General features: G+C 39.5%; 2 protein-coding genes across 3 annotated transcripts in view; one reads left to right on the forward strand and one right to left on the reverse strand.

The window, feature by feature from the left end:
* Positions 1–4,333: 4,333 nt before the first annotated feature.
* Positions 4,334–10,401, forward strand: GNG10 (G protein subunit gamma 10). 2 transcript variants are annotated; one of them, XM_065946428.1, is made up of 3 exons: positions 4,334–4,481; positions 8,067–8,198; positions 9,456–10,401. In XM_065946428.1, exons 1-2 carry the CDS (start codon positions 4,401–4,403, stop codon positions 8,190–8,192), a joined length of 207 nt encoding a protein of 68 aa, XP_065802500.1. In that variant the 5' UTR covers positions 4,334–4,400; the 3' UTR covers positions 8,193–8,198; positions 9,456–10,401. The 2 variants fall into 2 exon arrangements, with proteins under 2 accessions (XP_065802500.1, XP_065802501.1); XM_065946429.1 differs by lacking the exon at positions 9,456–10,401 and adding an exon at positions 8,894–9,183.
* A 4,883-nt stretch (positions 10,402–15,284) lies between these two features.
* Positions 15,285–27,093, reverse strand: part of SHOC1 (shortage in chiasmata 1) — a 77,606-nt gene continuing 65,797 nt past the window's right edge. Inside the window, exons 24-27 of the mRNA XM_065946754.1 lie at positions 20,550–20,681; positions 18,825–18,974; positions 17,233–18,193; positions 15,285–15,385 (exon numbers count right to left, since the gene is read on the reverse strand). Of these exons, the coding sequence (XP_065802826.1) occupies positions 15,285–15,385; positions 17,233–18,193; positions 18,825–18,974; positions 20,550–20,681 (1,344 nt within the window). The remainder of the gene's footprint in view (positions 15,386–17,232; positions 18,194–18,824; positions 18,975–20,549; positions 20,682–27,093) is intronic.

Below are 27,093 nucleotides of genomic sequence, written 5' to 3' on the forward strand. Positions count from 1 at the left end.
TAACCCACTGTTAAAAGGTGACAAAATACATATTAGAAGTGAGGAATTATAGACCCGAAGAGGGAAACAAATGAAATATTTGTCTTTAGAAGGACACTGACATTTCTAGAAGTACTGAGGTTCTTAGAAACAGTGGAAATTTTTTTCTTAACCAAGGGGGGAAAATGTGTAACAGTCTCTAACATACTGGTGACCTTTTACTGAAGTCTTGTCTCCCCAGCTTCAGTTCGTCTTGTGTCTTCATCGCAGATTAATATTCCTAAAATATCTCACCATGTGGCCACCCCACTGCCACAGAATTCTGTTTCTTTTGAAGTCTCCTGTGACTTGTAGTCTTAACAGCTTTGTATCCTGTATTACTCACTAGAACCTTCTTCATTCATTAACTGATTCATTCCATGGTCTCCCGTTCTCCACATTGGAATGCTTTCTCCTTTTTGCTTTCCATCTGTCACACCCGTATCCAAAGTCTAGGTCTCACCATCTAAGATGAGCTTTTCCTAGTCCTTCCAGTCTGTATCTTTGAATTCTTTGCCACATCTTTTTTAAACATAACTTTTCTGTCAACAATTTAGTCATGTTTCCAGCACGTTACTTTCATTTTTTGACTAGAATATGTTAAGTTCCTTGTGGTGAGAGAACTGCCACTAGAGGGCTTTAAAATTTGTCAGGAGACAGGAAAAATTCTTTCTAACACCCCAAAGACTGAACACATAGCTAACAAGATGAATAGAAAAAAATGTTCAACCTCAACCGTTAAGACATCTAAAAGACTTCAGGCATCCTTTTCCATCTATTAGGTCAGTAGAAATAGAGAACCACAATACAGATTTGTGGGTACAAAGAAATAGCCTTCTGGTGGGAATAACAATTGCTATCACCTTCTGGATGATAAAGTGGCAAAAAGTTTTAAAAACTTATATATTCTTTGATCCACTAATTCCACTTTTAGGAATGCATCCTGAGGAAATAAAAGACATGCAAAAAGCTGTTTGTTTAAGGTGGCCACCACAGTGTTAAATGATAGGGCAGTACATTACACGCCAGTCAGGATGGCTGCTATCCCAAAGTCTACAGGCAATAAAGGCTGGAGAGGGTGTGGAGAAAAGGGAACCCTCTTACACTGTTGGTGGGAATGCAAACTAGTACAGCCACTATGGAAAACAGTGTGGAGATTTCTTAAAAACCTGGAAATAGAACTGCCATACGACCCAGCAATCCCACTGCTGGGCATACACACTGAGGAGACCAGATCTGAAAGAGACACGTGCACCCCAATGTTCATCGCAGCACTGTTTATAATAGCCAGGACATGGAAGCAACCCAGATGCCCATCAGCAGATGAATGGATAAGGAAGCTGTGGTACATATACACCATGGAATATTACTCGGCCGTTAAAAAGAATTCATTTGAATCCGTTCTAATGAGATGGATGAAACTGGAGCCCATTATGCAGAGTGAAGTAAGCCAGAAAGATAAAGACCAATACAGTATACTAACGCATATATGTGGAATTTTAAAAGATGGTAATGATAACCCTATATGCAAAATAGGAAAAGAGACACAGATGTACAGAACAGACTTTTGGACTCTGTGGGAGAAGGCGAGGGTGGGGTGTTCTGAGAGAATAGCATTGAAACAAGTATACTATCAAGGGTGAAACATATCACCAGCCCAGGTTGGATACATGAGACAAGTACACTGGGAAGACCCAGAGGGATGGGATGGAGAGGGAGATGGGAGGGGGGATCGGGATGGGGAACACATGTAAATTCATGGCTGATTCATGTCAATGTACGGCAAAAACCACTACAATATTGTAAAGTAATTAGCCTCCAACTAATAAAAATAAATGAAAAAAAGAATAGGGCAGTAGCTGAATAAATTCTGATCCAGTTGCATAATGGAATATCACATAGTCATTAAAAATAATAAGTGAAGAGCATATCTTTTTTGACTACCCCTGGATCACTTCTAGTATCAGCATCCTGGTTTTTCTTTGGGAAACTGATCTTCCTCTTTCAGTCTATACAGTTTGAATGGACTGAGAAAACATCAGTTTGGGTTCCCCAGAGAAACAGACTCAGATGGAGATTTTCATGAAGAAAGTTTGTTGTTTAGTCGCTAAGTCGTGTCTGACTCTTGCGACCCCACAGACTGTAGCCTGCCAGGCTCCTCTGTCCATGGGATTTTCCCCACAAGAATATAGGAGTGCACTGCCATTTCCTTCTCCAGGGGATCTTCCCGACCCAGGGATCAAACATGCATCTCCTACGTTGGCAGACAGATTCTTTACCTGGGAAATTTTGTTGGGGAGTGTCAAAATCAATAGGTATGTGGCGGGGTGGGTGGTCCAGGGACTGGAAGTGAAGCAGAGAGAAGAGCTGAACTGTGAAGCAACTGTCATTAAGGCCTCAGATGACCCCGGCCTTCAAGTGAAAGGAAGTGAAAGTGTCAGTTGCTCAGTTGTGTCCAATTCTCTGGGAGCCCATGGACTGTAACTGGCCAGGAGCCTCTGTTCATGGACTTCCCCATGCAAGAATAACTGGAGCGGGTAGCCATTTCCTTCTCCAGGCTATCTTCCCAACCCAGGGATCGAACCTGGGTCTCCCACACTGCAGGCAGACTCTTTACCATCTGAGCCACCAGGGAAGCTGCAGCCACCACTGCTAACTCCAGCTGAGGGGGCTGGAGTTCAGATCTCTTACATCCCACATCGGTCATTGGATGAGAGCTGACAAGGGGAGCGGTGGCTCTGATTCAGGGCAGTTTCCAGAGTGACTCAGGCGAGAGGCACCAGCTGCTACCACTCCCAGCAGATGGGGGAACCAGTGCCTTTGTCCTAAATGGGAAGTTGGGTGGTACCCCACAGCACCCACTGGAGGTGGGGCTGACCCCGCCCCACATCCTGCTCTTGGCCAGGTGCAGCTAATCTGAGCATTCCAATACCACACAACCCTCGCCTTCAAATAGTGACTGGTTCAGGAGTGGACCCATGACTCAATAAGGTCAGTGAGATCCATTATGGGGATTTTTGCTGGAGCGATTAGAAAAGATGCTTTATTGCCCTTGGGTTTCCTAGGCTGGGACAATGGAAGCATGGAACTTTCTTCACAGCACTACAGGGAGTCTATTTACCATTGAAGAAAACAAGGCCAACACTCAGAAAAAGCAGAGTGAAGAGATGGGAGAATGAGAGCCTTACAGCTATTATTTGGGCAATTAAACCCATTAAAGTCCCCGAGCTTTTCAGTTACTCAAACTAGCATATGACCTTTTTGGATTACTCAGTTTAAGTGGGTTCTGACAAATCCAATGGCACACAAGAATAATAAGGAAACATTCACGATACATCAAGTGAAAAATATCAACAAAACATTTTACATGTAAGTAATGATGCCAGTTTTGTAAAACTAATTACTATTAAAAAAGAAAATGCAGCACAACAGAGACAATGGTTACAGTTAAACGACGAGATGGGAATGAGGCGAGCTGAACTGAATTTCTTTCTGTGTGTTCGGCAAAGAAGTCAGGGTCTTGGATTTTATGCTGCTTATTCTACTGACCCTACCAAGTCAACTGCTTGGATTCCGGTCGAAAACAGCTACAGAGTATTGTAGAAACCTGTTTTGAGGACTTCCCTGGGGATCCAGGGGAGAAGGAAATGGCAACCCACCAGGCAATCCAGTATTCTTGCCTGGAGAATCCCAGGGACAGAGGAGCCTGGTGGGCTGCCGTCTGTGGGGTCGCACAGAGCCGGATACGACTGGCGCGATTTAGCAGCAGCTGGGGGTCCAGTGATTAAGACTCCGCGCTTCCACTGCAGGGGGTGCAGGTTCAATTCCTGCTGGGGAGACTAGGGTCCCCCAAATAAAAATGGAATCTTGTTTCCGTTCCATCGAACCCCACCCACCGTCCCACATCTCCGGAGGACCACACCTTCTGACGCTTAGAAACCTTCACACCGGGTCCCTTGTTTCTCCCACTCACTGCACACCTCGCTCCAGCCACACACAGCTCCGATTCTCCAGGAAGGCGTCCTCGCCTTCTTCATCCCCCACGCCCCACACGCACTCCTGCTCCTCCTGGAAGGAAGCCCTAGACGGCGAGGTGGAAGGCGGCGCCCCTGTGTGGGCCCCGCGGCGCGGCTTGGGGGACACGTGGGGACGCAGGTACCCTCTCGGCTTAGAAGGCAGAGTTAGGTCAACTCGGGACCCCGAGGTGTCGCGTACCCGTGGTTCTGTCTTCTCGGAGAGCGGCCGCGTGGCGAGGCCGGGCGCGGGGGGCGGGCGGCGGGGCGGGCACAGCGGCTTCCCCGCCTCGGGGCGGTGCCGCGCCTCCGGGCCGCGCGTGTCCCCGCCGGCCGCCCGCCCGCCCTCTCGGAGCCCAGGCCGCCGCCATGTCTTCCGGGGCCAGCGTGAGCGCCTTGCAGCGCCTGGTGGAGCAGCTCAAGCTGGAGGCCGGCGTGGAGAGGATCAAGGTGAGGCCGGCGCCCGGCCGCGGGCGCGGAGGCCGCCCCGCCCCGCCCCGCCGTCCGCGGCCCGGAGGGGAGCAGGCCGCTCCCGGGCGGAGGGCTGCGGAGCCGACCCCCGCGCTAGCCGGGGAGCCTGCCGCGGTGGGCGGCCCCGAGGACGGCGCCCGGCCTGGCTCGCGCGGCCCGGCCTCTGTGGGTGGGAGTCCGCGCAGGGCCGGGCCCGGACCCCAGCGCCCGGGAGAGGCGGCGGCGCGGGGACCCGAGAGGGAGGCCGGGTCTGGGGGCGCCGGGGAGAAGCTCCTGTCTCCGCGAGAGCTGCCGGGACCGAGCGCCCCGGGGCGGTCAAGTTTTCAGTCGGGGTGCGGGACAGACGCCAGGACACCAGGAATGGGGCGACTGGCCGGTGGCCTCCCCTCCCCGAACTCGGCTGGTGCGGGAGGATGGGGTCTAGAGCTGCGGAGGCGACTGAACGGACGGGCCTCGGTGATGGGTTGATAGGATGCGAGGGAGGAGGGCGCTGCTCGGGCTCCTGGCCTGGTAACGGGATGGATGGCGTGACCATTCGCCACGGTAGCGGGGAGAGATGGTGCGTTCAGTTTCGGATACGTGGACCTTTGCAGGGATGCCCGGGAGGCGTTTGACTGCCTTGGCCGAAGCTCAGAGAACAAAGCTGAAAGACCGTAGGGGGTGAAAACTGAACTTACCCGAGCGTGGAACCCAGGGACCGGCTGAAGGAGATGGCTGTCAGAAGAGAAGCGAGGGAAAGCCAGGGTACTGCAGCGAGGAAGGGGAGGTTGTCAAAAACTGGCGCCTTAGTCCAACGTGTCCAGTGTTTAGTCACTTGATAAAAAGCCTCTGGTGTGTAATTGTGTTTAGCAACTAGTATATAGCATTATTTGTAGAATGTGTGTGTGAATGAATGAACGCTACTGTGGCACTCGGTGCACCTGATCGAGCCTTTACTCCGGACCACGCCCTATTCTGTATGCTGAGAATATGGTGATTCCTTGGGGGAAGGTAAATAATAAACATATTAACCAGTAAATTAAATAACTTCAGAAAGTGATGTGAAGATTATATACAAGATAAAGAGACAGTTGTGGGATGCAAAGGAGGCTTCAGTGGCATACAGTTTTAGAAGCCAAATCTAAATTATAATAGGATAGGCAGACACTTGTGACACTTTCTGGAAAAAAAAAATCTGGTTTTAAAGAGGAAACTTTTTTTTTTTTTTAATTTAGGAAATGAAAAGCTGTATTTTGAGGTTGAGAGGAAGGAACACACTGTATTTTTAGGTCAGGGGGAGAAACAAATGGAGGAGAGCTGGAGGTAGAGACAAGGAGTCTAAGGGTGCCTGGGATTGGAGGGACACCTTCTGAGATAAGAAAGGAGGAAGGATATGTGTAAACATATATATTTCCAGATAGAGGCCTGAGAAACTTGTATGATGACAAATGTCTTTGTGGAATAGGAGTGTTCTTCTGGGGCAGAAAAAAGGGGAACTAATGGAGTCACAAGAGCTGAGGATGGGGGAGAGAGCACTGTGGGGAATGCCAGAGGACCCCCAGCAGACACATTCGGAGATTCCGAAGACCTAGCTACTGTGAGATTGATTGTCTTATTTTCCATCTTCTTTTTCTTCTTTTGTCTCCAGCAGCATTTTGGCCACCCAGGCATCTGTGGTGAATGGTGGTTGATCCAAGTAGTGAGTTAGCAAGGGATTTTTGCCAGAAATATAGAAATGGGAGTGGAGAGCAAGGAGTCCGAGGGTCTGGCTAGAAGGCTGACCCGAGAAGGAACAGAGCCAGCCTCCCTACGATGGGCCAGATGAAAAAGGAAGAGATGTTTCCCTTGAGATCAAAGAGCAGGTGTAGTGAGAAGGCAGGAAGCAGCAGGAGAGATTGTGATCAGAAGGTAGGATGTTGGAGTGTGAAATTTCAGATGCGGAGCGGTGTTGGCTGTAACTGTTGGTGTTGAGGAGAAGGTTGTTTGAGGAGAGGAGCTCAGGAAACGGAAACTAGGATTGCTGGAAATGTTGAGGATGATGTTGGGGCCTGAGATGGAAAGAAAAACTGTGAGCCAGATGTCTACCTATCCTGGGAAGTAGCTGGGGGAGGTATTCTTATCTACATTTTAAAAATAGTTACAGGTGATGAAACTAAGGCCTGGAGAAGTCGAATGACTTGCTCAAAGTCACGCAGCTTCTTTGTGGGGCGTCCTCATGGGAGTGTGGTTTAGGGTGCTTGGCAGCATTTTTCTCAGGCAGCACCTTAGGGAGTCAGAACCATCCAGGGTCTCTGGTCTGCCTCATTTCAGGGCTCAGTGACGGATGGGTTTTCTCAGCACATCCAGAGATGTCTTCTCTTTCGCAGACTTGCTAACTGGTAAATAAAGCAGAATACTAGTTTGGTAGCATTTGATGGAAGGTACCCCTTGCCATTGATTGGAATGCTCAGTATCCTTCCAAGGACCCTTACTTGCTTTGGAGAAGTCTCTCAGAAGTTGATGGGTCAGCCTGGGCTCAGACCAAGGAAAGGGATATGATTTGAGTGGGGATTAGCCCACTTCAACTGAGAGGATACAACTTCTAAGGGTTGGGCTTACACTCTCCCAGGCCAGAGTCTCTGCCCCTTGAAAGTGCAAGAGAAATACCTACCACTTAATTCTTCTCTTATTTTCTTTGCATATCCTCCACCTTAACTTTTTGACCATATTCTTTAGGCTAGCGTCTAGTTAGTCCCACTTTTCTGGGGGTCTTAGGAGATTGTCTCTTTCCACTCATCATGTGTAGAGTTCCCCTGTTCCCTCTGAAGGAGACATAATTAGCATGAGCATAATTGGTTCCAGATTTCTTTTGAATTAACAACTTATGAGAGTTCCTTGGACAGCAAGGAAATCAAACCAGTCAGTCCTAAAGGAAATCTATCCTGAATATTCATTGGAAGGATTGATACTGAAATTCCATTATTTTGGCCACCTGATGCAAAGAGCTAACTCATTGGAAAAGTGCTTTATGTGCATTAACTCATTTAATTATTACATCAACTCACTGAGGTAGGCACTATTACAAATACATTTCCCAGGTGAGAAGTAATGTGCCAGAGGCTGCACTCTTGACCAGTAAGTTATTCTGCTTCAAAAGCATGATGGAGGAACCTCATCACTTGCTTTGAGCAGACTGGATAAGGCTCCACCAAGCCTTGTAAATATTAAAACAGTCTGTCGCATGGCAAATCTGGATATATCAATGTGTGGTTTATAAGTGAAAATTTGTAAAGGGCACATTAGGATAAGCTACTTCTTTATACTTTGTCTCAAAACCGGGATTCTATATGGGTGAAAAATCTGTTTTATCTTTCCTTGGTTGAATAAGCCACTAAAACAAAAAGGCCCTAAATCAAAGTTCATAGGAGTTGTAACTTTCCCTCTTTGGAGTTCAATTATTAGAACTTGCAGCAAAAAGAGACTCTTGGAGGTTGTAGAAAGTGTGACCTTTATCAGGTTGTACAAGCATTTTTCAGAGTTTCAAGTGACTGCTGGATGGATCTGGCTGTGAGCAGCATGTCAAGAGCTCTTGTCCCTTTGTTGCAGGTCTCTCAGGCGGCTGCAGAGCTTCAGCAATACTGCATGCAGAATGCCTGCAAGGATGCTCTGCTGGTGGGTGTTCCAGCTGGAAGCAATCCCTTTCGGGAGCCCAGATCCTGTGCCTTACTCTGAAGACTGGTGAGTAATGCTACCCCAGGCCATCTTGGGGCCATGGGATTCTCCTGGGGCTTCCCAAAGGACTTGGGCAACTGAGTTTTACATTTTTACTGTTCTTGAGGGAATTAAAATAAATCCCAGCAAAATGCACAGCTTTACCTGAAGGGTGACTCTAATCTGCCTGCTTGTGGAATACATCTAATTAGGAGAGCCTCAGTCCCCTTGTACGAACTCACCAGATGATAATATCCTTATGAACTTGAGCTTTTGAACTGACGTGGCCAACAGTAATTTCTTGTCCTTAATACTGTCTCCTCTGTCCTTACACCATCCTGGACTTGTGATGTTGCTTGGTGCTGTCAACTGACTTGTTACTCTTGGGACTAAGGACTCTGCAGAGGAGACTCATTCCTGCTACCAGCTGTGATTTCTTTCCTAGAGGCTTTCAGAATGTATTTCTGTGTATTAATGGAGGAACAAATGTAGTAACTGGGCCAAGTGTGAGTAGGGTTAAAAGAGCCTTAAAAATGTATTCTTGAAATGAAAACACCTCTTTAAAGGGTAGCCTACATTTCCTGAGTTCTAATGTGTTGTATGGGGTCTCAATTCATATTTTCACTTTTTTTTTTAAAAGGGGTCAGGGCATAAATTATTAGTCTTTTGGAGCCAATATATTTCAAGTTACATATTCTCAGGAGTGTTTATGGGTTCTCCAGGTGGCGCAGTGGTAAAGAATCCGTCTGCCAATGCAGGAGATGCAGTTTCGATCCCTGATCTGGGAAGACCCCCTGGAGTAGGAAATGGCAATCGCTCCAATGTTCTTGCCTGGAAAATTCCATGAACAGACAGAGGAGCCTGGCAGGCTACAGTCCATGGACTCGCAAAGAGTCAGACACAACTGAGTGACTGAGTGCACACACATACACAAGGGGTGTTAATAGAGGAAGTAATCATCTTAGATCTTTTTTCATATACTTGAAAAGGAAATTATTCATGTTAACAAAAAGGAAGTAATAATACTATTAGGTGCTATTGTATCTTTTAATGGAAAATGTCTACATTTATGATATTAAAATAATAGTCTTATGTTGACATAGCATTTGTCTTTTTACAAAGCACTTTCACGGGTGTTACTCATTCAATGGTGTGGTTTGGATTTTCTGATATTAAACCTGTTACTTTCTACTCTGAGAACCCTAAAGTGACCTATGAAATAATGGCTAGTTAATTTTATGTATAAATCTTACTAAGTGAAAACCTACCAAATTTTCTTTACAGTAGAGAAGAAGTTCGCTGAAGAATGCTTTCAAGCACAAACTGATGAATGACTGCCTCCAAATTTCAAGAAAACACTTCTCTAACCACATGACTTCTAGATATTTCACAGGACCTTTCCTGTGACCTGGTCCTTTAGCCAACATTCTACAGAAATTGATGTTTCTACTCAAATAAGGAAACTGGGTGAAGGTGTAGATTTTAAATAATAATGGCCTGATTCTTTGTTGAAGTGCTTTATACTTAAACAAAAACCTTACCACCAAATATACCAAAATACACTTCTTTCATTAAGTGAATTACTAGTGTTTCTATGCCTGGAATGTTTTGTATGTTTTATTTACTAGATGTTTACATTTTGGGAAGGAAAACAGTATTCTTTGTTAAAAAATTGAATATTTGTAATTTGCTGTTCCCAACTAAGATCTTTATACCATAACAAAATTTGTTCTTTTCTCATGAATTTATAATTTCTAAATGAAGACATGCAAGTGTAAAATTGGGGGAAGAATGGGCTTTGTTACTCAAATGATGTCTTGATTTTTCTAAATGAGGAGATTGTTTTATTTTCAACACTAAGCATGGGATCTCTTTCTTAGCAACCTTGTTGAAAAGATGAATGTTGTTTTCTGTATGAGACTGCCCCATCCTGTATATGAAGCAGATTTGATCTTTGTCTTCTTAAGTTCCTCTACTTTATAGGGGTGGTTTTACTTAAAAAAAAATACTAAATAATTTCATATTTAAATGTGATCTACAGAGCATTGCAAATGATTTTTAAAAAGTAATGTGAAAATATGACAACCTAAATGAATTTTTAATGTCACAGGTATATTATTTTGATGATGTGCCTTTGATTTAATTTGGGACACTTAAAAGAATACTTTATTTGTGTTTGTTTTAATCTTTGAAGAACTTGGAAATAAAATTTCTGCTTAATTTCTACTAATGACAGCAATATTTTATGTCTGATTTTGTTTTAAGGCTTCATAGATTTTGTTTGCTTGGGCGATTGAGTGCTAAAAGTGGGAAGTGAAGTTTTTGTCTATAAGTCCTTGTAGAATTTTGTGAAAAATAGGTATGATATGCAGAAATATCTCAATTACTGGCAACATTTGCTCTTTGAGATAGCTATGTATTCTTGTTCACTCGCTAAGTCATGTCCAACTCTGGAACCCCATGGACTGCAGCATGGCCTGGCTTCCCTGTCCTTCACTATCTCCTAAGTTTGCTCAATGTCCATTGAGTCAGGGGAGCCATCCAACCATCTCATCCTCTTTGGTTCCCTTCTCCTCCTGCCTTCAATCTTTCCTAGCATCAGGGTCTTTTCCAATGAGTCGGCTCTTCGAATCAGGTGGCTAAAGTATTGGAGCTTCAGCTTCAGCATCAGTCCTTCCAGTGAATATTCAGCATTGATTTCCTTTAGGACTGAGTGGTTTAATCTCCTTGCCGTCCAAGGGACTTTCAAGAGTCTTCTCCAGCATCACAATTCAAAGGCATCAGTTTTTCAGCGCTCAGCCTTCTTTATGGTTCAGCTGTCACATCCATACTGGAAAAACCAAAGCTTTGACTATATGGACCTTTGTTGTCAAAGTGACGTCTTTACTTTTTAATACACTGTCTAGCTATGGATAAATCTATAGGTAAATGGGGATATCTTTGAACATAAGTAGTGTTACAGTAGAGAATGTAGAAGTCATTAGTTGGAACTCCTTTAACTTCCAGCCACTAAACTTCCAAATCTAAGTGATCTAAATCCCTTCCATTGGATCAAAATTCAGATGTCCCTTTTCTAACCCACTTACTCAATCTGTGGATCTGTTCATCTTCTCTGAAGTGTCATATTATCAGTTGTCCTTTTTTTCCTTTATCTTCCACTTCTCTGTTGGATTCCTTTTATTAGCATTTAAACATTTTCTGTTCTCCATCTTAACAACAATAAGCATTTAGAAAAAGTCTCCATTAAAAAACACATTTTCAGTTATAAACGATGAGTTAGCCTTAGAGATCTACTGTTCAGCACAGTGCCTATAGTTAACAGTGCTGTACTATATACTTTAAAATTTGCTAAGAGGATAAAATTTATGTAAATTGTTCTTATCACAAAAATAATAAGGCAGAAGGAAACTTTTGGAAGTGATGGGTAAGTTTATGGCATAGATTGTGTTGCGGTTTCATAGGTATATACTTATCTCCAAACTCATTAAGTTGTATACATTAATTATGTACAGCTTTTGATGTGTTGGAAAAAAAAAAACAAAAACACCTCTTGATTTCATTTTCCCTTTGGCAAAAACTTGGTAAGATAGTACAGGAAAAATATAGACATCTCACATATGAATATAGTTGTGTCTTAAATGTATCCCATTTCTACTTTAATGACAAAGCTATAACAAATACTTGAGAATACATTTAACAAAAGTGCAAGAATCAAGGAAAATTTTACCAATGTTTATAGAACGGAATCTAAAATTTCAGGATTATAGGACGATGTCATTAAAATGCAGTCTTACTAAAATTTAATGTAGATTTATTGGAATTCCTTTTTTATCTTTTAAGGGAAGCTGGTTAAAATAACTGAAAGTTTATATGGAAAATAAAGTGTCCAAGAATAGCTTTTAAAACTGTGTGTGTGTGAGTGTGTATAAAACATGGGAGGGTAAAACTTGCCTTACCAGGTACTAGCTTACTTTGAAACTGCTGAATCAAAACGATATGACTTAAAAAAAAAACAAATTCAAAATAATATTATTGTGGTCCTAGGAATAGACAACTAGATGATTGAATTGATCATAATAGTACAGAAGTAGGCCTGACTTTTTTCTTTTTCCTATTCAAGGGAAAGTATAATTAAACAAACGGTGCTGGCAATACTGGCTATCCATTCAGAAGGAAATAAAAATTGGGCCTGTATTATACTCTGTAAAAAAATTCCACATAGGTTAAAGAAAGGTGATACAAAGGCATCAGAAGAAAAGTTAGAATAGTTGTGTAACTTCAGGGTAAAAGAGAGCTTCCTAAAAAAAAGCAGGAAACCCAGAAGTCAAAAATGAGAAGAGGTGTATACTTGATCAAATTAAATTTAAACAAGTTAAATAAACAAGCAATTTAAATAGATAAGTATGAAATCTGAAATCCTTGTATAGTAAAAACAATAAACCAAATAAAAAAGCAAAAGCAGAAGACGTATTTTTCAGCTTTCATTTTGGATTGCTACAGTTTGCACTCCCCATCCCCACCAACCCAGGCTACTCCCACTTAAAATTGTTGGATTGTTTGCTTTAGGCAGGCTTATTACTGGGGGAGAAAAACCAGGCTCTTACTGTGAGGGGCAGAGTGGGACACCCTGGTGTTTACCCAGTTGTATGCAGAGTCTCAGGGGCCAGGGAAGGAGTATCTTACCTCCCCCTACAACTGCAAGGGCAGCTGATGTTCTGATGAGTCTAACAGTTTGGGCTGGGCCTGGGAACCTGGGGGTGAAGCCACCTCCTCGGGGGTGAGCATCACAACTACCAGTCATAGATCTAAGTTTGGGCAAGTAACTCCCCTTCAAACATAAAAAAAAATAACCTCATGGGGAAATGCTCTCACAGAAAGAATGGAGGTTTCCATGGTAAGAAACTGGGAAGTTGGGACTATTCTAAATAATTTCATGTGATGTGGTGTTTGGGAGAGGACCTTGGAGGCTGGACTGACACTTGTAAGCCCCTAACAAGGGCCTTTCCAGACCCTTCAGGCTTCTATGGACCAACCCAACTGCTTCAGATGGTGCTGAAGCAGAGCTCATTTACTTTATTCTCTGTTCCTAGGGTACCAACACAAAACCTGCCTCTCAATAATGCCTCTGATAATGGGCTTCCCAGGTGGCGCAGTGGTGAAGAATCCACCTGCCAATGCTGGAGACTCGGGTTAGATCCCTGGGTCAGGAAGATGCCCTGAAGGAGGAAATGGCTACCTGCTCCAGAATTCTTGCCTCTGATGGGCAACAGCACAAGAAGCTGCTCCAGGCCCAGGCGGAGTGAATGTGTCCTTAAACACCAAGCATCACTGAGAAATGCAGGCAGACGGGCTCAGGTGCTTTCACTGTGTTGGTGAGGAGGCAGAGGGGTGTGTGTTGATAGCTTGGCCTAAGCTTGCCTCAGTCTAGGGTGCTGAAGAAAGTCCTTTCCTCTGCAAGCTGATTAAAGACGGGATCAAGGAGATCTGCAAGCTGGGAAGACAGCCTTACCTTGGTTTAGGAGCAAACCTGCTGAAACTTTAAGAAAGTACAGTAGAAATTCGAATAAAATTTCCAGAAATAGTTTCTCTTTGAAGTCTCTACCCTCCACATACTCAAGCAAAACCAAACATCCTATATATAAATAAAAGTGTAGTAAAAGAATAAGAGAGTTGATTTAAAGTCGAGCCTGTTTCAAAAAGGAGGATGTGTATCAAACACTGAAGAGAAATCAAGTGAGGTGATGTCTCAATGTCGATTGGATCTCAGAAGGTAGAAATCAGTTTTGGTAGTAACAGGGTGACCATTTCAGAAGCCAGGAAAGAGACAAGAAGAGTATGCCTATGGTCTTCAACCATTTTTGCTAAAATAATGTTCAAAATCCATGCACCTCCATTTTGCTGGTGGTAGTGGCTTAGTCGCTAAGTCATGTCCAACTCTTGGTGACCCCATGGACTGTAGCCTGCCAGGCTCCTCTATCCATAGGATTTCCCAGGCAAGAAAACTGGAGTGGGTTGCCGTTTCCTTCTCCAGGGGATCTACTCGACCCAGGGATTGAACCCACATTGCTTGTATAGCTGGTGGATTCTTTACCACTGAACCACCAGAGATTTCCATACCTCCGTTTTAGAGACATATAAAAGTTTCATTATAACTCTAAGTAGCTGCCAAGAATAAAATTTTATTAGAAATGTTGACATTTTAAAATAAAACTAAAACATCTTTCTCTTAAATGTATTCAATGGAATATAATTACTACAGTAATTAGAAACCTACAGTCATCCATTAAAAAATATACCAACTATCTTCTCCAATCGTACGGGGAAGCATTATTTCTCCCGTATACCGACACTTGATATTATGAATTCTCAAAAATTTTGCTGATCTGATAGGTGAAAAAATGATAGCTTATTGTTTTAGTATGCATTTGTCTGATAAATAATGAAGCTACATACGGTTTCAAATATGTTCCTGGCTATTTTTGTTTCTTCAATGAAATATCTATTCAAATTTTGCCCAATTTTCTATTACGTTGTCTTTTGCCTATCAATTTGTAGGAATTCGTTGTACATTAGGAATGTAAGCCCTTGGGCTATCGTGTGGGTAGCAAATGTTTTCTCTTAGTGATTTGTTTGAATATTTCGTTTGTGAAGACAACATTTTGATTGGAAGTTCTCTAACTTCAATCCTGCCCTAGGTTTTAAGTTGGTGGTGGAGGGTGGGCTGTGGTGATCTTCACTTCTGAACTCAGAAAGTCAGACTGAGATGGAAGCTCCTTTCAAACACTTGCGGGAGGCAGCGGGCTTTTGAGGAGACAGCAAAATAACCCTTTGATTATACATCCAGTAAGGTTTTCTGCCTCTCTTTTAAAAAAAGGTTCAAGATATTTAGGTGAACTGGGGAGATATTAGGATCTTATAATAATATTTTGCTAATTAGAATACTTATAAAGATAAACTATAAAGTAGAATATATATTATGAAAATTTAATATAGGAACATCAAGAACATCTAAGAACAATTGCATTTTCTTTGATATATGATCAAATCTAAATTTATTACTGGTTTATCATAAAAAAAAACAATGAAATGTGGCATGCAGCACTATTTTTTCTTTCAAAAAAACCTCAGACGAGTTTGTCCGTCAAGTCTACCAGGGACTTTTTCATACACAAGACGTTGTTTTTTGAATTGCGGTAGTTGTAAGCACGTGATATCTGTTAAAAGGAAAAAAAAGAAAACCGTTTTATTTCTGATAATAGTAAGTGTAGCTATTTTTTTCTCAAATGCTCAGGTGGATCTTCTCTCTTTATCATCTATTTACAGTGTTGAAATTTCCAAACTGAGATAAAAATTGACTACTAAAAATTAAATTTTTAGCATAAATGTGCCTATTCTTAAAAGCCTGATACTAATTAGTGTAAGATACATGTAAGTACGTTCATGCCTTGAACAAATAATTAAATCTCCCTGGATTTAAGACTCTTGCTTTTAAGTTTTCCTTCATTAAGTCTGTTTCTTAGTGCATATCTGTAATGTTGAGGAATTTATCCTGAGCTCTGATCATGTATAGACTCACCTTTCATGACTGTGTTAGATATAACATACTTTGAAATATTCTATATTTGGATACTTGCAGAGGTTGATTGATTAAATTAATAAAAAGAGAGACTAAAATACCTAGAATGGTAGTAATTATCCCAGCAATGTAATTTCATAATTGCAAGTGCTGGATACCTTTTGAGCAAATTTAAAAGGCAATGCAGAAGATAATTATTATCACAGAGACCACAAATATACATTCAAGACAAATGGAAAATTATCTTGATGTTATACCAATAGCTCTGGACAAATTTATGTCAGAACTTGACAGAGTAAAAATAAAGAACACAATAAGTTAATTTCATTTGAATGTAGATATGAAAATCAAATAATAAATAGTAACCATATTCAATAGCATATTTTAAAAAATCACTCCTTAAAAGCCAATTAGGTTTATCAGACAAATGACACAAATGATTGATTATTAGTATACCTGTAAATGTTGACTGATATTAATGTCAAGAGAGAAAACATTTTGATTTTCCCCAATAGGAACCAAAAAATGTTTGAATAAAATTCAGCATTTATTTCTTGCAAAAGTTCTTATAAAACTAGGGAAAGAATATTTTCCCTTAAAATCAGGAAAAAACAAATTATGACTATTTATGGGACCAAATCTAAATTTTGTGAATTCTAGAACTTATATGGTTTGGGGATCCTCTTTTAATAAAACAAAGAATTTAAGATTCTTTGGCACCCTTTGGCCTCACAAAATGGTCTGTGCAAAAGAGGAGTTTTGAAACTTCCAACTTCTCCTTTCTGTTTTTTTCCCATCATAGTAAGGGCATCTTTGTATAGCCATCAGAACTTAATATTTTGTTTTAAATGCTCAGACCAATGCAATAAGAAATACATAAAAGGTATAATAACCAAAAATGGGAAAATAAAATTGTCCTTTTAAAAACTGGTATGATTAAATATTCAAAAACATCAATTGGAAAATAGAGAACCAATAGTAGTATCTATTAAATAGGACTAACAGAATTAAATAATTCACATAAAGGGAATGTAATAAACTTTTAATCAATATTAGCTCATAAAATATCCCAGCTTGACAAAGAGGCCACTTTTCTAATTGGCTAATTTCTGTACTTAATTTTTGTTACTTTAAGCCTTTAGCTTGACTTAGATTTGTTCTGTGTTTTTATTTTTTTAATTAATTTATTTTTTATTGAAGGATAATTGCTTTACAGAATTTTGCTCTTTTCTGTCAAACCTCAACATGAATCAGCCATAACTTCTTCAGTTAAATGCTTAGTTCATCTAAAGCTACAAGATATTGACATAATTTCTTTGCATTTATTTTCTTAAAAGTCTATAATTAGAATTTTTATTTTTTTGATGCCAAAGTTATTGAAGATTCTTAAGTGTAGTAATTAAAACATTTTTTTTTATTTGGAGATGATTCTATCTTTTAAAATTACTTTAGAGTATAGTTTTATTAACTATTGAATCATGTTACCTGTTAATGAGTTGTTGTCTCTTGAGTAAGATGAAGACTCAGAGCGCGTTTTCTGTCCTAAACATTTTCCAGCTCTTTGGTAGAAATAAAGACTGTTGAATTCTTTTTGATTTACATTAGAGTCAAAAGCACAGGATAAATCCAAACTGGGGACAGATGGTAATTCTTTCCAGAAAGTCTTTTTAGTCCCAGCATTTGGACTTTCACAGATGAAGCCTTCTAACTCATCCGACTGATATTTTTGCTGATTAATGAATAAATTATCTTTCTGAGAGTACCATTTGTCACATGTACTTTGCTCTGCTCCACACTGTAAGTTGAATGAATGATTCTGTTGTTCCCATACATTTCTCTTAAAGTTCCAATGAAGAGGAGGTTGAGAACCCTCAAGTGAAAAGACAGGAGCTGACAATTCTTTTTTTATAGGTCCTTTTTTTTCATGTGTTCCCTTTTTCTGATAATTTATAAAGTGAGGGGTGACTTTCTCCTGAGTGTCAATTGGTGATATTATAGTTTCATAATTCATTTCTGTTAGACCCAAAGAAAAGACATCTGACTCTGAATCATTCTGGTTCAGAAAAGAATTACCAGACAGATTCCTTGCTTCTATATTAGTCAGAAAAGAATTATTCTGTACCATGTTAGGGTTACAACTAGACTCTTTCCAATGGCTGGTCTGATTGTAAGAACTCACAGATGGTAAAATGCCTGGCATTTCTTTTAATTCCATAAGGGAAGAGTTATAATTTGAAGCACTGTTGATGTCTTCCTGTACTCTCTCTCCTAAATTTGAATATTGATAATTATTATGTTCTTGAATGACAGAATCTGAAGACGCAGAAGCTGAACTCTGAGAAGTAAAGGTTCTAGTCTGATCCCTGTTTTCCCGAGGTGATGAAATTTGAGGTGATTTTGTTATGGAAGGACTAATCTTGAATAAGGAAGTGATGCCACAAAAATGCTACAAAATTTATAAAGTTAATTAATATAATAAATATGCAACATAAAAATCCATCAAGTAAATATAAATAATGATGCTTAACTATATGGAAAAATATAAATAAGTCCATTCAAAGATATTATATTGATCTATGAGAACAGAACATAATTTGGCTCCCATTAAAAGAAAAACTTATTGTAATTTGTATCTATTTCCTAATCAATTAAGATAGAATTTTTAGTTACACAAGTTATCTATGAATACCATTTCCTTCATAAAAATTAAAGAGACTTTACTGATAGGTCTAAAGTTCTCTTTAACTACTACTATAATGAAGGAACCAGAACTGTTTGGAAGAGATGATGAAAACACGTTAGAGTGTGTAATTGAATATCTGTGGGCATAATAACACTTCAAAATGATCTGAAATGTGATAAACAATTTGTACAGAATTATAACTTTAAAATGTATGAAGTAATTGACAACCAGTGAAAACTTTATATGAAATTTAGCTTAAGTAGATTATTTCTTCGCTCTCTGAAGTCCAAAACAAACCTGGATACCTTCATTTTGAAAACCATTATGGTGAAAATAGATACTCAAATGCAAAGGAAATAGACTCATAGAAGAATATGTATTTCAAATAACTAACCTTTAGCACTTTTTCTGGAACTTCAGGTAGGAGTTCCTGAAGCTGACAAAGAGTTGCTAACAATATCCAGTTCAGTGAAGGTCCTTTATTTAACATGAGCTGAGCCACCAACGGAGTAATACTTGGAAAATCAAGTAAGTACATTTCTTCCTAGAAAAAAGTTTAAGGAATAATCAGAAGTGGTCTTTTTACTCTGCTTTCTCCAGTAGATTAAAACTGATGTCATTGCACCTACCACTCAATTTGATATGCTTGGGGAAAATAGTATGGCCAGGAGGGAAAGAAATTTGTCTGTCAGTAAAGATTCTAACACCCAGAATTGGGAAGGATCTTAAAGTTCATTCAGTCTAACCACTCATCCAAAGTGATTCATTATAGTTCATATCCTTCAAATGATAGTTGTTATCTAATGATAGCTCTTCTAATGAGAAACCTTTTAGGGGACTTCATTATATAGCTCAAGATTTTTTCAGCTCTTTCTTTGTAGACTGTATGCCATCACAGTCTGGTTAAGATAAACCATGTGTATGATGTCTAACAGATATTATAATTTCAGAAAAGGCTTATTGTGAAGAGTACAGGAAGAACTTCTATCTAAGACTAAAATTATATGTTTTCAGAAAGATCTCAAAAATGTCTAGAAGTAGCAGCCACATTTATTACTAAATTCCTTTTTTTTCTGGGTTACATTGACTTTTTGTACCTTCTTTGATTATATCAAATGACAGACATGCTAGTAGATTGGACATGGGTTGGTAGGAAGGAAATTGCATATACATACACACAAAAATGTTCTAATCATACCCATACTTGCTGATAGTACTATATTCTGTTTATGCATATAAAAGTCCTGTGATTTAATATATATGAATATTTTATTTGTTTTATAATTTAATTTTTTGAGTAGGTAAAACAGTCACATGGTTCAAAATTCAAAAGGACCAAAAGGTATATAGTAAAAAGTCCCATTCCTACTCTACTACCTCAGTTTTCTGTAGAGATAATCAATGATATCATTTTGTGGTATCTTTCCAGAGATATTTTGTTCATTTATAAATGAATACATGTAAACATTAATTTCCCCCTTTCTTACACAAATGGTAGTGTACTGGATGCTCTGAACTGCAACTTTTACATTTCATTTAATATATTTTGAAAGTCATTCCATGTTAATACATAATGATCTCCATCCTCTTTCCATGATTTTAGGATTTGAATATATTTAAAAATCAGGTAACAAACACTAGGTTGGTATGAGAACCTGGAAATATTTATGCTTAAGCAAAAGGAATTTCTAAAAATTAACTACTTAATCTTATAACTATTTCGTAACTCTACTTTCACTTTGAATTACATAATTGAATTATTGACGACACATGGAATGATAGAATTGTGCAATTCTCATATCTGCTATTCTTGAATGTTTTAACGTAGGAATTAGAAAAATTATTATATTCTTAAAATATTAGACATTGAAGCCATTAGGTCACCCTATAACAAGTTCATTTTGAAAGTTCATGAAATAAGATCCCATTAAAATAGTTTTATGAAGTTGAAAAATACTCATAGTTCTAGAAAATTGTCTAAATAAATGTTGCACATTATGGCATATTGTTACATATGCTAATGCAAGCATGATAGAACAAGAAAATGCTACCAGAGAATTCAAGTACATATATTTATATTTGCTCTGCAAATCTCTAATTTATATGTTAGAAAATAAACCTTAGATGGTGCAACTTTAAGCCAGGACTTATCCAACCATTCATGAGGATCTCTCTTCGAGGTCATTAAATTGTGGTCAGCAATTTGTCGAATCATCAGTGCAGTCTCTTCCACTCCTGGGGCAATTATAAGCTAAAATATATTTTTTATGTTAGATTACAGGGAATACTAGGAAGCAAAATATATCATTCAAAAATTGTTTACAATTTGAAGAAACAAAACCCCAGTAGATTCTAATCTTTGAACACTATTTTGGACTATAAAGAAAGCTGAGCGCCGAAGAATTGATGCTTTTGAACTGTGAGGTTGGAGAAGACTCTTGAGAGTCCCTTGGACTGCAAGGGGATCCAACCAGTCTATCCTAAGGGAGATCAGTACTGAGTGTTCACTGGAAGGACTGATGCTGAAGCTGAAACTCCAATACTTTGGCCACCTGATGTGAAGAGCTGACTCATTGGAAAAGACCCTGATGCTGGGAAAGATTGAAGGCGGGAGGAGAAGGGACAACAGAGGATAAGATGGTTGAATGGCATCACTGACTCAATGGGCATGAGTTTGAGTAAACTCCAGGAGTTGGTGATGGACAGGGAGGCCTGGTGTGCTGCAGTCCATGGGGTCGCAAAGAGTCAGACACGACTGAGCGACTGAATTGAACTGAACTTAGATATAATTTACTAATTTATCTATGTAAAATTCAGGATGTTTCATTTGTGAGGAAAAACAATTTATTTTTCTTCCTTAAATATGATATCCTTATAGTTTCTAATTTTTGGAACTAAATTGTTTTTCTTCACTTCCATTTGGCATTTATTAGTATAGCCTTTTAAACATATTTGGTGTTTTGTTTCATCTGTATTAGAAGAAAAAGCAATTTGGATGTCACTAGTAATATTTAATATTTTGCTTTTTTGTAGGTTAAACCTAATAGTTCTCAAGTAAAAATAAGAATGAAAGATATACTGCAAGATTTTTTAAAAACAAAATTGAAAAATAAGGATGTTTACAGCTTAATTTGATGTTGTATTCAAAAAGAAAAATATGTTTTGATTCAGAATGTTTTTTGGAATTGTTCACCCAGTCATGGCTCACTTGATGGTAAGATACCCCTGCCAATGTGTGTTTGTTAAAACTGCACGCTCAGTCACTCAGTCGTGTCTGACTCTTTGTGACACTATGGACTGTAGCCCTCCAGGCTCCTGTCTATGGGATTTCCCAGGCAAGAATACTGGAGTGGGTTGCCATTTCCTCCTTCAGGGGGATCTTCCTGACCCAGAGATGGAATCTGTATCTCCTGCATTGGCAGGTGGATTCTTCGCCACTGAGCCACCTGGGAAGTGTTAAACTTAACTCTAAAAGGAGTTTTTAAATATCCCCTACTTCCTGTCTGTCACTTATGTTTATCTCCATGTCCTCTCTCTTCTGAAATGCCAGCCTTTTCCTTCCGCTTTCATTTCTATTTTTATCTTCTTTATCTTTTGGATTTTGTTTACAGAAAGATAACTAATTCATGGGCTAGCAGTTTAAAGCAGATGGAGAATAGTGCCCTAAACAATCATATCTTAATAATATAAATATTCTGTCCAGTGGTGGAAACTTAAGAAACAAAGTCTGTACCAACCTCACAAAAATAATTATGACATTTTCTTTTCTTTCACAAGAATAACAAATACAAAGCAATGGACATGAGTTTGAGCAAATTCCTGGAAATAGTGAAGGACAGGGAAGCCTGGCATGCTGCAATCCATGAGGTCACAAAGAGTTAGATATGACTTACTGATTGAACAGTAACATATGCATGCTAAAGAAGGACTTTCTTTATATTAAATATACAGAGTACAACAGAAATACACTGTTTGATTCCAGATCTATTTTTTAAAAGTTTTAGATGTTTTGAGAAGATCTAAGACATTTAAATACAAATTTTATTTTAAAGGGCCTAATTTTATAATGGTAATGAATTTTGCCTATACTCTAGGGTGAGGATTCTGGAGCTCCTAGCTAGACTTTGGGAGATTCAAGAACCTCTGCCTAACATTGTTTTCAAAAATTTGCATGTGTGTATCTATACATTTTTCTGCAAAGAGAGTTCTTAAGAAATTTATAGAATGTTTTTTGGATTTTAGAGTACAATATGGCATGATATACTAACAGTAAAATATTAGCAGTATTTTCTTTTAGTTTAAAGAAATATGTTTAAATTTCCCAATACTCCTTTTATGGCTAGGCTTTCCAGATGCTTGGAAATAAAAAAGTAATCCAACCTGATGGATTTTTTTGGCCCTAAAGACCAAAAATGCAAAAGGCCAAGAAATGCAAAAAAGCAAAATGGCTATCTGAGGAGGCCTTACAAATAACTTGAAAAGAAGAGAAGAGAAAAGCAAATGAGAAGAGCAAAGATATACCCATCTGAATGCAGAGTTCCAAAGAATAGCAAGGAGAGATAAGAAAGCCTTCCTCAGTGATCAGTGCAAAAAATAGAGGAAAACAATAGAATGGGAAACACTAGAGATATCTTCAAGAAAATTAGAGATACCAAGGAAACTTTTCATGCAAAGATGGGCTCAATAAAGGACAGAAATGGTATGGACCTAATAGAAGCAGAAGATATTAAGAAGAAGTGGCAAGAATATACAGAAGAACTATACAAAAAAGATCTTCATGACCCAGATAATCATGATGGTGTGATCACTCACCTAGAGCCAGACATCCTGGAATACAAAGTCAAGTGGGCCTTAGGAAGCATCACTATGAACAAAGCTAGTGGAGGTGATGGAATTCCAGCTGAGCTATTTCAAATTGTAAAAGATAATGCTGTGAAAGTGCTGCATTCAATATGCCAGCAAATTTGGAAAACTCAGCAGTGGCCACAGGACTGGAAAAGGTCAGTTTTCTTTCCAATCCCTAAGAAAGGCAATACCAAAGAATGCTCAAACTACTGCACAATTGCACTCATCTTACATGCTAGCAAAGTAACACTCAAAAATTCTCCAAGCCAGGCTTTAGCAATATGTGAACCGTGAACTTCCAGATGTTCAAGCAGGTTTTAGAAAAGGCAGAGGAACCAGAGATGAAATTGTCAACATTTGTTGGATCATCAAAAAAGCAAGAGAGTTCCAGAAAAACATCTATTTCTGCTTTATTGACTATGCCAAAGCCTTTGACTGTGTGAATCACAATAAACTGTGGAAAATTCTGAAAGAGATGGGAATACCAGACCACCTGACCTGCCTTTTGAGAAATCTGTATTCAGGTCAGGAAGCAACGGTCAGAACTGGACATGGAACAACAGACTGGTTCCAAATAGGAAAAGGAGTATGTCAAGGCTGTATATTGTCACCCTGCTTATTTAACTTATATGCAGAGTACATCATGAAAAACACTGGACTGGATGAGGCACAAGCTGAAATCAAGATTGCCGGGAGAAATATAAACAACCTCAAATATGCAGATGACACCACCCTATGGCAGAAAGTGAAGAAGAACTAAAGAGCCTCTTGATGAAAGTGAAAGAGGAGAATGAAAAAGTTGGCTTAAAGCTCAACATTCAAAAAACTAAGATCATGGCATCCGGCCCCATCTCTTCATGGCAAATAGATGGGGAAACAGTGGAAATAGTGGCAGACTTTATAATTTTGGGCTCCAAAATCACTGCAGATGGTGACTGCAGCCATGAAATTAAAAGATGCTTGCTCCTTGGAAGAAAAGTTATGACCAACCTAGACAGCATATTAAAAAGTAGAGACATTACTTTGCCAACAAAGGTCTGTCTAGTCAAGACTATCGTTTTTCCAGTAGTCATGTATGGATGCGAGAGTTGGACTATAAAGAAAGCTGAGTGCTGAAGAATTGGTGCTTTTGAACTGTGGTGTTGGAGAAGACTCTTGAGAGTCCCCTGGACTGCAAGGAGATCTAACCAGTTCATTCTAAAGGAAATCAGTCCTGAGTGTTGAGTGGAAGGACTGATGTTGAAGCTGAAACTCAACAGTTTGGCCACCTGATGCGAAGAATTGACTGATTTGAAAAGACCCTAATGCTGGGAAAGATTGAAGGCAGGAGGAGAAGGGGACGACAGAGGATGAGATGGTTGGATGGCATCACCACCTCAACGGACATGAGTTTGGGTAAACTGTGGGAGTTGGTGATGGACAGAGAGGCCTGGTGTGCTGCAGTCCATGCGGTTGCAAAAAGTTGGACATGACTGAGCAACTGAACTGAACTGAAAAGCCAAAAGCCATATTACCAAATTATTCTAAAATAATATGTCTAGGTAACCCTCTTTAATGTAACAATGTCATCAAGTAGGAGAATGGGAGACTTGAGTATTGGTGATATATTGATAACAGAATTAGAGCAAATTGATCATACTTGTTTCTCAACTTTCATGGAAAAATGGACCTACTTTTAAAAGCATTAGGAAAACTTGAAAAGCTTTTGGAATAGTTGGAGTCAGGTAGGAACAGACTTTTATTTGGAATGGATTGTGCCTGAGCAGTAATTCCTATTTCATCCCCAGTGCCTTCCTTGGAACATATACTCTGTAGGCGCCACTGTACCTGAAGAGTGTCACTTACTGGTATTAGATACCTCATGTAGAGAGGAATAAAATGATTCTCTAAAGCATGTTTTGCATATGACTGCTCACTATTAAGTGAAGAGAAAAGAGGCTAATTAAGTGATGAAAACTCCCTGGAATGAATGAGAAATATACATTTATTTAGATAACTTTTCTAAGAATTGTATTTCTTTGTTAAAAATGCATCATAGGATCAAAATTATCTGGATTTTATTTCAAATAGATCATTTGATGATTTTTTAACAGGTTCTGCTTTCACTGATTTCAGTGGATGTTTGTGGAATATTTTTATTGTGTACAAAACACTGTGCTAGAATGTTACAGGTTTTACAAGGAAAAGGGCCTGTTCTCATGGTCCAGGGTGGAGGATATATGAATAAATACCTCATATTATAATAAAGATATGAAATGTTATTGGGAGGATGGGAGGAGAGATTTACCTTGAGAGAGTATAATTGGGGCAAATTTTTTTTAAAGGAGATAGTGTTTAAAGGAGTAGTATTTCAGGGGAAAGACAGGACAGAATCACATGGTTGAGAGGTGATAGTGTGGAGGCATATTCAGGAAATGGTGAGTAGAATAATATCTTTAAGGAGTCTAGGATTACTAGGGCTTCCCTGGTGACTCAGATGGTAAAAAACCTGCCTGCAATGCAGGAGACAGGATTCGATCCTTGGGTCAGGAAGATCCCCTGGAGAAGGAAACGGTAACCCACTCCAATATTCCTGCCTAGAGAATTCCATGGACAGAAGAGCCTGGCGATGGACGACAATCCATCGGGTCCCAAAGAGTTAGAGCAACTAAGCTATGGGTCAAATTGTGGAGGAGTTTGAATCACCTGAGGTGAACACTATTTTGATGATGTAGGAAGCTACAGAAGATCTTTTGAGCAAGACAATTGAACTCAACAGCATATTTTTCAAGAGCTTGCTATGTACGCTCTGTGCTGAGTGCTAGGAAGACAAAAATGGAAAAACATATTCCCTTTCCTTTAGGAGCTTGCAGTCTAGGTAATGAAGTATCACATCTGTATTTCAGAAATGTAATTGGTGTCAACATACATGATGCATGGGAGTGGGAAAAGAGTAGAAACAAGGAGATTAATTAGGAAGTCACCTTAAAACTCCAAGTGAGACGTGAAAGCCTGCCTTTAGGGAAACAGCAATGGGAATAGCAAGGAGAGGCATAATCTAGAGACCTGCAGAGTTAAAGGGAAGATTTTGCTACTGATTAGCTTAGAATAGTAATGCCATAAACTAGGTGTAAAAATTAACAGAAATGTTACTTAAAATAGAGCCAGAAGACCAGAAGGAGGAGCTCCCATGTCCTACCATGATAGCAGAGTCCAGTAAGAAGACAGACTTCCTCTTCTTTCCTGGCAAGAGTTCAGACAGTGAGAGACTGTCACAACTCCACTGATGAAAAGTCACTATACTTTGAATTCTCAACTCCTCCAATGGACTCTTTGTTTATTATAACTCTCCAACTTTCTTTTTCCTTCTTTAAGAGAGTTCCTCTCTCCTTGCTGTGCCTGGACCTGTATATGGTTTCCCATATTTCCCATGGTTTCTCATGGTTGCAGACCCTGAATTGCAATTATTTGTTGATCTCGTACAAACCCATTTTTACTGCACAAATAACTGGCCATCTATTTGTTTTAGGTCAACACAAATTTGGGGGAGGATAAGAAGTTGTGTTTTGGATATGCAGAGTTTGAGGTACCTGTGGGATATTCATGTAGGCATTTCTAGTAGAATTCTAGAATATTAGTGCAGACTTTAAGAAAAGTTAGGAAAATTTTAAGGATTTTCTTAGGCATGAAAGCTAAATTTGTGGGATATGTCTGAGTTTATCAAAGAAAGAATATAAAGTGATAACAGTAAAGAACTGAGCCCTCCATTTGGAGAAACTATCTAAACGTCAGAGTGGGACATTGAAAAAAGCCAAGAAAGGAGATTGATTAGAGATCAC

Source organism: Muntiacus reevesi, chromosome 10, assembly GCF_963930625.1.
Source record: "Muntiacus reevesi chromosome 10, mMunRee1.1, whole genome shotgun sequence".
In the NCBI taxonomy this organism is placed as follows: domain Eukaryota; kingdom Metazoa; phylum Chordata; class Mammalia; order Artiodactyla; family Cervidae; genus Muntiacus; species Muntiacus reevesi.

Excerpts from the sequence above, each read along its gene's own strand:
- GNG10 (XM_065946428.1), top strand. The coding sequence starts at position 4,401 with ATGTCTTCCGGGGCCAGCGTGAGCGCCTTGCAGCGCCTGGTGGAGCAG. Across the intron at positions 4,482-8,066 it reads CCGGCGTGGAGAGGATCAAG|GTCTCTCAGGCGGCTGCAGA; the intron begins GTGAGGCCGGCG and ends CCTTTGTTGCAG.